Source organism: Liolophura sinensis, chromosome 6 (assembly GCF_032854445.1).
Source record: "Liolophura sinensis isolate JHLJ2023 chromosome 6, CUHK_Ljap_v2, whole genome shotgun sequence".
NCBI lineage: Eukaryota > Metazoa > Mollusca > Polyplacophora > Chitonida > Chitonidae > Liolophura > Liolophura sinensis.
The window spans coordinates 54,806,983-54,817,984 of record NC_088300.1 but is presented as its reverse complement, the minus strand read 5'-3'; the positions used below and the strand labels follow the sequence as shown (position 1 = coordinate 54,817,984).

Below are 11,002 nucleotides of genomic sequence, written 5' to 3'. Positions count from 1 at the left end.
GCGAGTGGGCTACACAACACAAGAATTCTATATACACGCAAAATGCCCAGTTTGTCAATCATGTACCGGTTAATGCAACACTAATACAAAAAACATTTAAAATATTCGACATTGTTTTTTGTTTTTGTTTTAATGTTTTTTATTACAAAAACCATATCTATAAACCACATGTCACTGACTTGACTTAAGGTGCAAAATGAATACGCCATACAGAAACACGATTATCCCAGTGTGTATGAAGTAATACTGAGAACCGGGTACAAAAACTTTATCACCGCTGAACAAAAACTGTAGCGACAGCAGGAAGCATATGATACGATAAAGACGGAATTAAACTAAATGTTCGCTTCAGTCACTTCCCTGTTACACGGATATATCCTGGTTGAAAACCCGTTTTCACAAATCATGCTGGTAAAAGTTAAACGATAACGCACACAAATTACATATACATTGATTATTCCGTTATTGTTCGAAGAGCTAGAACATTATTCTCTGCGGATTTGACGTCTTTTAGTCCATATTTCTGTTGTTCCTGTTCCTCTAACGCCGTTTTGGTTTTCCTCAGAGATTCCCTGATTCGGCCCGACGGGGCTAGCTCTCCACCTGGCATACTACGGCTCTTCACGGACTCGTACTGCTGAAATAGCTTGGGCAGATTTTTCGTCCTCTCCGCGATATGCCTGCACGTTAACTGGCTCAGTTGTTTGCCCGATGCTCCAAGACGAGCCTCTTGAGCTTTGGAAAGTCCTTTGAGCATGGTGTCGAACTCCAGTGGGGTCATGTTAGAGAAATGCAACGTGTGATAAACACCGATCTGCAATAAACAAGAAAATCGTCATTATTCTACAAAGTTTCACACCTACTTACGGAATGCGATATATATATATATATAGATGAACTGAATTTAGCTGACTGAAACAGCAGAGTATAGATTTATTTATGTATTTGATTTATGAGATTTTCCGCCATAGAAGAATTTTTTGCTTACACAACGGCCGTCACATTTATGGGGCATGGAGGAAACCTGGATGAGTGCCCCAAGAAGCACCGCTCTACGTCTGGTATACCTTATGAATCTCCTGACTTAAAGCTTCAGTTGAATCTATGTCTACCCTACCCTAACGCCTACCCTATCTCAAACCCCAAAACAGAACATGTCCGGGTTTGGTTTGTAACTTGTTATTTCCAGGGTTGTGCTGGTGATTTTTGACCCGTGTTAAATATTTACAACATTACAATAGGATTGTTGTACAACTAAATTCATGCTCATTTAAATGGAAATAAATCTAAGTACCATTGATGCTGATCCAGGCAACGACTGTCGCTGAATTTTATGATTCAGTTTTAAGATGGTGGCTTCTAAGATGAGAGCAGTGCTAACCTCGTTATCGAGGACGTCGGAGAAAGCAACTTGGCTTGAACACGGCGTTTCAATAATTTTGCTGTATTTTATAAAAGAAAACCAGAAAAAAATCATCCCTTGTTTGCAAGAAAGATAAAGGAGCAAAATTTAAATTCTTCAAGGCCTAGGGTCTACTGGGAAGATGAATACGGTCTGGGCCGAAACAGTATGTTACTGTTGGACATACATGTACTTTGTGATACCGGCGATGAATATTACACGCCTTGCAAATCAACTAATTTTACGTCTGTGGTGGACTCTAAATGATACAGACCTGTCCCACAACACTATATGTAACTAAGTAGTTGTAAACGATCTCAAAATGATGTCTTATGCAGTAGTTCTGTGTTCTCATATTTCACTCCATGGACTGAATGGGTACAGGCTTCGTCACAGCTTAGTCCGCGCAATCCGACAGCAACGTGTTTGATTGGATAATACTCTCAAGATGTCTGCCTTGATTCGCACCAGCCATTTGAGCAGCACTGACATTTTGTTCTGCATGTTATTCGGTGAAATCTCATTACAGTAGTAAAGTGAGATACTTTTTAGAAAGCTTGAGAATCCTGGTTTGGATTGAATTTTTTTTAGCCAGATGCTGTCTTGTCCTTTAAGCTCATTTAACATCTATACCTTTGAGAATGCTGTATGCGTGTAACTCAAGTAATATAACTCACGCTAAATTATCATGTACATCCACCGGTAACATGATTACTTACATTTGAATACACTTCCCGCAGCTCAGGTAACACTGGTTCCATCCGGTGCCGTGTTGTTCTCTTGTAGGATTGTCCGAGAATCGTACTCTTCCCAAGGCGAGCTTCTGTTCCATGTTTGTTCAGCTCCGGCTTTTGCTCCTCTGGGTCTGTGAGATGGGTAAACTGCTGCTTTATTTGTTCCACCCCGCGGAATCGGATAATATTCAGGGCAAGTCGCCAGTGCGGCAGTTTACCCCCGTTAAGTACTTTAAGAGTGGTGGCGGAGGCTACGCGGCGCAGTTCGCCAGGAATCTTGGGAGGCAGTGATTTGGGATCTATACGTCCGGGCAATTCCGGCCAGGGTTCTCCAAACGTACCAATGTAACGTCCACAGAACGTCCAAAGTCGAACGGAACAGTCGTCGCTTGATGTGATGATCATATTGCGCTCGTTGACGCACTCCAGGTGGCGGATGGCTTTGGTATGTGCCTGGAACGAGATACGCAGGGGAGGCTCTTTGAGAGTAGTGAGGGGGCAACTACTCTCCGGGGGTGGCCTGTTCCAGCGCATGGAGGTCAGGCCCTCAATGTAAGACAGGCTGGGGTTGTCAGAGACCTCCGTCTGGCTGCTGCTGTCATTGTTGATGCAGAAGTCAGAGATGTCCCAGATCTTGAGATAGCCTGCTGTGTCGCCAGTCATCAACAGCTGGTTGTCTTTGTCCGTAGCCAGGGCCCTCACGCTCTCCCCTTTCCTCTGACTAGCCCGGAACTGCCCAAGGAGACCTCCCTTGTGGTGGGTGGACCAAAAACGCACCCAGCCTTCAGCGCCACTCGCAACCACTGTAGCTGTGTGTCTGTGATTCTCACGGTTTTCAAGAAAAATAATGCATTCAACTGCAGCTTCGTAATACTTGCATATGTTATCATAGCCTTTGCGTGTCTGAAGAGGGATCCGACTTTCATCACCGTCTGTAACCACCAGTTTTCCACAATTCACGTTCAGTGCGGGCAAAAGTGGATGACTAAACTTATTTCTCAAAACGTCCGCAGGGTTATATCTGGATGCAGATGCTGATTTGACTCGAGCTGGTTTCTTTTTCGCTCGCAACAATTTCTTTCCCATAATTCCCGTTGGGGCAGAATTATCTTCTACCGAAGAGCTGCTGGAGGCTGTACCGTCTGATTCTAGTGATATTAAACTTTCCTTCTTAAATAAGTCGATATCGGTCAAAGGTTTATGGCTTTCGTTGGCATTCAGTCTACAGTAAAGTTGGCCTGTTTCTCGAGACCAGACGACAATGTCGCCGTCATAAGAACCTGTGGCCAGAATGTTTGGACTAAGAAAAGCCATGGTTAAAACATCGTTTCTGTGTACACACCGCCATGGTTTGTAGTCATTATTCGTCCCACTTTCTATGAACACTCCTACCTGACGGTTCCAGCCGGTCACATAGATCCGATGAGACGTGTGAAAAACCGCTGTGATCTCTTTACCATCAGGAACTTTAAAATCCACGATACAACAGCCGTTGTTGTAGTTCCACATCTTCACTGTGCCATTTTTAGCCCCGGTAATCAGACGCCTACCTCCCGCGTCAAATGACATGGCCGTGATCTCTACCGGTAATTCTACGCCGTTGTGATATCGCTTGTGGGCATTAAGAAACTGCATACCTTTCTTACCTGTGTTTATATCCCAAACGCTAACCACGGAGCCTTCACAGGCCGTGACAACCTGTTGGAATGCCGGGTTGAACAAGGCTGCACAAACTGGCTTGTTGTGACTAAGAACATCACTGAATCTCTCCTCTTCTTCCTTCTTCTCCAAGACGGCCAAGTGATCCGTTGCTAGAATCAGAGACTGCAGTTTAGGATTGAAGAACACCGCCGTGACCGGAACGGTGCCCATGTTCATAGCCCGCCCGCTTATCTTCTGTAATAGTTGTTGGTCTGCCAGATCGTGAATGCAGGCCGTTTTACTCCTGTCCAAGCTAATACAGTGATCCCTGACGTGATTTACCAATATGTGTGTGATCGGCTGGCTGTGGGTTTTCAGAACGAATATCGCTTTAGCATTAACGTGAGGGTTCCAAACCCTAATGTAATAATCCATACCGCCGGTTACAATGATGTTGTTCTTCGGACAGTAGTCGAAGCAAAGAAGGCCTTTACGAATTTTGAAATATGCACACTTTTTGTTTTCGAAGTCGCTGACGTACATGGCAGTCCCTTCTGAAGCACAGGACGAAACACAAGATGCCAGTTCGGGGATGTAACGAACATGACTTACCCACCCCTCATGAATATTAAGCTGCCGGTGAAGCTTAACCCCGGGTACTAGGCCTCGCTGCAGTTCTGATAAGGTTACATTCTTACACTCCAACTGCTGTTTGGTCCGGGATGTCCCAAACAAGCAACCAGAGGAAACGTTTTGGAATGTGACTGCATAAACGTTCCCTGCCATGTCACCCCAGGCTAGGACAGCCTGTCTGGGATTCGCCACATCCACCCAATAATCCATACAATTCACACAATGTTCAAGACCCTTAATTAGGTATTTCCTAAAAAACTTTTTAGCACCCAGATCATAAAACATAATGTCCCGATCTGTGGAGGCTATGGCAATCATGCTGGAGCTAGGTAAGCTCACCATATTGGTCATCCAAACCGGTGTTAACCTCTCTCGATTCTGACCCACACGATAGCTATGCTGCAGCTTTAACTCGAGTGACCAGAAACTCACTGTTCCGTCTTTCGCCAGAGTCACATAACGCCCCGAAGTGTAATCTACAGCCTTCGAAGAAGAGAAAAAAATTACACTCAAAATTGTGTCCCTGTGTCGGCTGAAAATCTCACGGCGTTCATTTGGAAAAGGTGTCTCTTTCAGCATTCTTAACATCAAACTCTTCTCTTGGAATTCCAACAGAATATAGGTGACGAATTCCTCCCAGTCGACAGATCCATCACAGTTAGCGTCCACCTTCATGAACAGTAGCTCTAGGTCACGCCGACTTAACCTCTGTCCAATAGTGGAGCTCATCGCCGTGTGAAATTCGTCCATACTCAGGCCATTTTGGCCGTCGTCGTCTGCGGTCTCAAAGATTTTCTTCAGTTTTTCCAGACGATCGCCTATGCTATTATCGGGCAGTTCAAATGCTTGTCTGCCGGAGGTTCTCGTGTGCCCCACAGAGCTTTGACCACGGCTTCCCTCGCTGCGCTGTCTGGATTGCTTGCCTTGCCAGGCAGATGGCGTCGAGTCTCGAGAGGTATGAAGCAGAACATCCATGATTCCACTTTTGTCAACTAGCCGTTTATCTCTTGAAGATCGCCTTTTTTCGCGGTCTTCGTCACGTTGCTGAATAACCATGTGTGTTCTGTTTGTATAGGCCTACAGGCCTACCATCTCATGGAATGTTCATCTTGTTTACTGTATTATCTTCCCTAGAAACCAACTGTGTCGTCCGTGTTGTTATTGCGTCATGCCTTTGTTACGTCATAATACCTACGTCACTTGGATTCATCTGACGTTCTGAATGGAGAGGCGGCATATTTTTTAAATCCGTGAGGTGGCGCTATTATGAAGCAGGACTTATTATGAAGCAGTTGTCGAGTGGATTGTAGCGTGACATTTACACCGTTAGAAGGTATCATTTCCTATTGTAACGTCGCACTGTCTTGTGAAGTCATCATGGTCCTCGAGTCTCCCAGTAGGTAAACTGAAAGCACCAAATAAATATGTGACAAATGTAACTTTCAGCCTTTTACTTCCGCTGTGCATAACATGTTAATGATAGCTAGAGGGCCGCATGTGCTCTCAACCAAGATTCACGTATGAATTCGCCCATAGTTGCTCCACGTTACGTAATACCTTAGGTTATCTATTCTAACTCATGATAACGCTTATTTAATACAAGGCAGTGTATATCTTTACTACACATCAGTACGTTTCCAAATAAGAAAAAAAAAAAGAAGCAAGGAGTTTCGAACTCTTGCTAAGGTTGAAGTTGTTCTCCACACTGAGTTCCTTAGTCCGCTGTACTATAAAGGATGAGAGTATGTGAGACTATGGCAGAAATACGGATTTTAAACTTGCCAAGATATAACAAAACTGATCACATTATAAAGTTTATGTTTAACATATGAAGACAAATGCTAACCAAAGCAAAACACTGACAGCAAGTAGAAGTACAGGCACGTTTCAGTACCTATTAAAGTAAAGATATTTTTCTGGTTTACGTTGATCTTCATACTGTAAATTAAAAACACAATGCCTGGTTTGAACGAAAAATTGACGTTTTCATTTTGAGTACATCTTTGGTGGGTTGTTACTAAGCAACCATCTCTTATATGGCCATATGACTTTTATGGATATTTTGAGTTTTATACTTCTGATTTGGAAATTTTACAGAATTGTGCTGGGACTTTGAATTTGCACTTTCTTATCGTACCTCTCTGAGGCCGATTCTCCGCCTTACCGTTCCATGTCCTTTTGAACATGTAACATGACTGCTAGTTCAGTAGCATTTTCACCATGACAAAGACTTCACTATACTATCCAAAGGTGCCTGTGTTTAACCCGTAACTATCGTTTGGAGACTTTCTAGGGGGTACATCAACAACTTTCAGAACGTTCCGCCCAAAAAGTTGTTTGATAGATATCAAGATCTCTTCAGAGATGAAATTGTGTGCACACTTTCTCCCAGCAGTAAACAGACAAAGATGTCTCAAGGATTATCATGCAGATGCAGTTGTTCTCTAATCGATTAACCCAAACGAGCCTCCTATTCAGTTTGCTTAGCTTGGCGCCGACGGCAGTAGACTTAGAACAGCAATCCAAAAACTTGACCAAATCTTTGTCCTACATAAGACGGACCTCGTTGCTGCATGAGAAGCTTTAGAATGTACACAAAGAAGAGTCTTCCTTCAGAAATAGCGGTGTTAATCCATAATCATTCATTAATTCCTTCAGAAGTAGCACAGGAGGAACAGAAACACACTGTAGGAGTTAATGAAAACGTACCGGTACAATGAAAAACTCTTCTTATAAGGAATGTTCTCCTTCTAATTCAAAAAGTGCTATGCTTGACAGATGTAACTTCAAGGTCAAAACAACCATGTTTCAATGTGAGTTGAATGAATCATTTTACTTTGTTTTTCGGATGAGAAGAGAAATCTTCTCCTTTATCCAGACAGCTTGACCATACCACGAATCTATGACGGCCAACTGATAAATGAGAGTATGAATGTCTCTCTGGAAGAATCAATAGTCTTGCAGTTTCCTTTGGTGTTTGAGGTCATGGAAAAACTGCCTGTGTGTTTTCTGGAATTTACCATTTGGATATTTTGACTTAAAGTCACAGTTAATTGTTAACACAACCAGCATAGAATGTCCTAAAATGTTACAAAACATAAACTTTATGTCTTCTGTCGTTTTTTGGCAGAAAACTGCTGATGCAGTCCTTCTAGCCCCTGTAGTTCACCCCTCTCTCAACCCAGATAGCGTTACAATGTCATTTTTCATCAGTAAATCTGCCATTATGGTTCCTTCTCTCTTCTTAGCAGAAGAAGGGAACACAGTTAAATACCCACTGCACTGAACTGAATATCCATTCAGAGTAGCAAATAAACACTAGTTGAACTGTACCAGGTGGACACAACCTCGGAATGATTTTTTTGTTATATGAGAACGCGGAGTGCATTCATGATATCCCGCCTGATCGGTGTTCAAAAGCGGCGCTCATTAAGCCTGGGACACACTAGACGGAATTTTTTCGCTCGTACAGGCGTACTTTGCGAATTTCTAAAAATCCGCCTAGCGTGTCCTTGCCGTCGTCGTCGTAATTTGCTGGCGCTTTTGTCCGCTTCGAAATTCGCTTGCATCGAACATGTTAGATACTAGCGAAAACATACGCCGGCGATTTCACTATATCCAGGTTGTGCGTCCGTTCAGCGAATTTCGACGATCGAGACGAATGAGCTGACCAATCAACGCGGAACTGCGTTGACCTGTGACATTTTGTTTGTGTTTATAAGGTCACATGACATAACCTACTGACGACGATTAACGGAAAAATCTGCTTAGTGTGTCTGCAACTATGTTGCGAATATCATCTGCGTATTTCACAGGCGATTAAGTTCGTCCCTAAAAGCCAAGAAATCCGCCTCGTGTGCCCCCGGCTTTAAAACGTTTAAAAAGTTACGTCGTCGTTCTTTTTTAGCGTGTTTTGCTCCATGACGTCACAATTAATCGTCACTCTGGAACAAATTACAGACCGCCATATGGCCACAGACCCCCATTAGTTCTCCATAAGCGACAATGTTAACGTTCAGCTCTGTAGCGCAGTCCCAAACATTCCGTGGCCAATAAGCTTTGGTGCATACCTGGCCCAGCCTGTGAGAAAGAAATCATAAAAATCTTGACATAAGTTGACCGTCAAAATCTGGACCTTTCCAGCTGGGAGGGCTGCCTAGCAACGCCAAGGGGACGTCACTCGCAGCCTCATCACCACCTGTCTCCTTGTGTCCTCTCGCCCAAAATTTCAAACTTTCATCATTATAACTGATACCTGCCCAAAGCTTAGACAATTTCCATCATTTTGATACCAAGCATACACCAGTACACCCAAAACGGCAGGCTGGCAGCAAAAAAAGACTTAACACCCTAAAATACAAAGAATTACGGAAGTTGTAATGGGGGTCTGTGTCCATATGCGTAATGAGTGCATCTGTTACCGGCAGTGGAAGGAATTTTGGTCACACTTCTAGGTCCTATAAAAATGGCATATTGAAGACCTTCACCGTCGCGTCCTTCTGCTGCCACGATGAAATTGACAAGCAGATTTTCACTTTACTTATCTACGTTCATGAAAGAATAAGATAATGTCTAGCACCGGCTCAAACAATAGTGGGCACACTCATGAAGAAGGGCGCGATGACTTTGCTCACAACCTATCCGTTGCGACCGTCTTCTTCATATTTTGCAGTTGTGGAATCGGAGGTAAGAGGCGCCAGCAGGTTTCTTTTGTTTTCAAAATGTATGGTCATTTGCCTTTGGTTTAGTTGCGAAACCCCATTAGTGATACTTCGCTCGTAAGCCTGGTGGATAAAATGTCATTCTAAAAGCTCGCTGCCAAAGGGAAGTCACTCTCAATGGACGCTAAGTATAGTTTTACCGCGGGAAATAAAAAGACTAGTACATGTACAGAGGTTGTATGGTTCGTGAGTCGTTTATATTTTTGTATACATTAACATCATTGAGTAGACGGTGTTTTCTGCAACTGGAAACTCGTCAATAAAGTATCGAGAAAATATATATAAGATATAATTTGTATGGCTTATCCAAAGTGAAGTTTATTGTTGTTGTTGTAGCCCGAGACCTCTGTTTAAGGGTGGGTTATATATATGCCGATGCGCTGGGGCCGCTGGCCACCCTGTAATCTACGCGTAACCCCATATTAAAAGATCACAGACGAGATTCTTGGCTATTGTTGTTGCTGTTCCTGTAAGTCAGTTGTGGCTGGACGCAATGAGGTATTGAGGATGAAAGAGTTCTCACTAAATTAAACAAACAGGTCACGGCCACAGGAAGTCCTGCTTTTTTGCACCTGCGATACCCAGCGAACCAGGGAGTAATTAAAGTGAATATAAAGTCTGCCACTAAATATACATTGAAAAAGGGATATAGGGCGCAGGTATCACAGAAAAATATGTAAAAAATGGTATATAGTTTTGAAAGCCGAGAAGATGAAGTTCAGTATTGGGGATATGGCACTCACGGACAATTCACTCCCGAGTAGCCATGTTATAGAAGCTCATGTAAACTTTACCGATCACTAGCGCTGAAGGCATCACGTGATAATTGGTTGTCACATTGAAAAACCCTAAGCCCTCAATTGTCAGTGTTGTTTCCTAGAGTGGATAGACAGATATCGATGCAGTAAACTTGATTTTGTGGTTAGTTTAAGTGTTAAATTGGTTCATTTGAACCACACAGTTATGAGCAGGGAACTGAGAACGGCTGCCTGTGTGACAATGTTGTACATGTTGGGCAAGAGACTGCAGTAACTTGTCAAGGTGAGCTAGGAAGAAAACCACCTTGGGAGGGTCATTGCTTGTAGAAAAATACTGTGACTTTGCATTATTTTTCCTTAGCAAAGTCAGATTTATTATGAAAATATCTTCCCAAAATCTGAAAGAGTCTGTTATAAATAATAAAGTCCTTCTATGTTTGGTAAATTCCCTGATGTTGATACAGACAGCTGGGCCTAATGGTTACACCCATGCAGGACGAGAAAGAGCAGAACTGCTGAAAAATGATGCTTGTGTCCATGAACATTGTCCTGACCAAGGGCCAACCTAAAAGAGACATTGGCCCTTTGAACACGGAACAGAGCTGATACACTTTAGTTGGATACCAGGTGTTTCTGTTTGTATTTTCTCATTGTCACTGGGTACTGACGATTGTTTCCTATTTATTTTGTTGAAGCGGTGTCAGATTTTAAAAATATTTTTAGAATATTTCTGGAATACTATTTTCAGAATTAGTGGCTGACTTTATGTTCACTTTAACATTCCGATGTTGGAAAAAGACAAAGAAAATTATGGCTATATATAGACCCACAGCCTGAGCTATGTGTATATCATTCAAACATTACCTGTAAGCCTAAAACTAGTAAAATACGTAAAAAATATACATGTAATCATTACAAATCAATCAAGTAAAGATTTTGTCAGATAGGCCCTAAGTCAAGACTCTTTGATGTAACAGGTATGGATTGGTAGTAGGCCCTGTAGTTTGAAATGGTCCGTATATACACTTGTAGTTCACCAAGTCAAATGATCCACTGCTATTTGTTGGCCATAGGCCAGCAGTGTAATAAAGTAGACTTGGTGCGTTCATCTGA

General features: G+C 42.7%; 2 protein-coding genes across 2 annotated transcripts in view; one reads left to right on the top strand and one right to left on the bottom strand.

Moving 5' to 3' along the window:
* Positions 1 to 231: 231 nt before the first annotated feature.
* On the bottom strand, positions 232 to 5,385 carry LOC135467361 (WD repeat-containing protein on Y chromosome-like). The gene is made up of 2 exons (XM_064745132.1): positions 2,122 to 5,385; positions 232 to 814 (listed from the first exon to the last, which is right to left on the bottom strand). Exons 1-2 carry the CDS (start codon positions 5,383 to 5,385, stop codon positions 455 to 457), a joined length of 3,624 nt encoding a protein of 1,207 aa, XP_064601202.1. The 3' UTR covers positions 232 to 454.
* Positions 5,386 to 8,847: 3,462 nt separating this feature from the next.
* LOC135468408 (sperm-specific sodium:proton exchanger-like) overlaps positions 8,848 to 11,002 on the top strand; it is a 37,875-nt gene continuing 35,720 nt past the window's right edge. The window contains 1 exon segment of the mRNA XM_064746654.1: positions 8,848 to 9,096. Within this exon segment, the coding sequence (XP_064602724.1) occupies positions 8,979 to 9,096 (118 nt within the window). The 5' untranslated portion in view covers positions 8,848 to 8,978.

Bases quoted from the DNA above. Each gene is read 5' to 3' on its own strand.
- LOC135467361 (XM_064745132.1), bottom strand. From the start codon at position 5,385: ATGGATGTTCTGCTTCATACCTCTCGAGACTCGACGCCATCTGCCTGG. The intron at 815-2,121 runs GTAAGTAATCAT...TGTTTATTGCAG, and splicing joins TGCGGGAAGTGTATTCAAAT to ATCGGTGTTTATCACACGTT.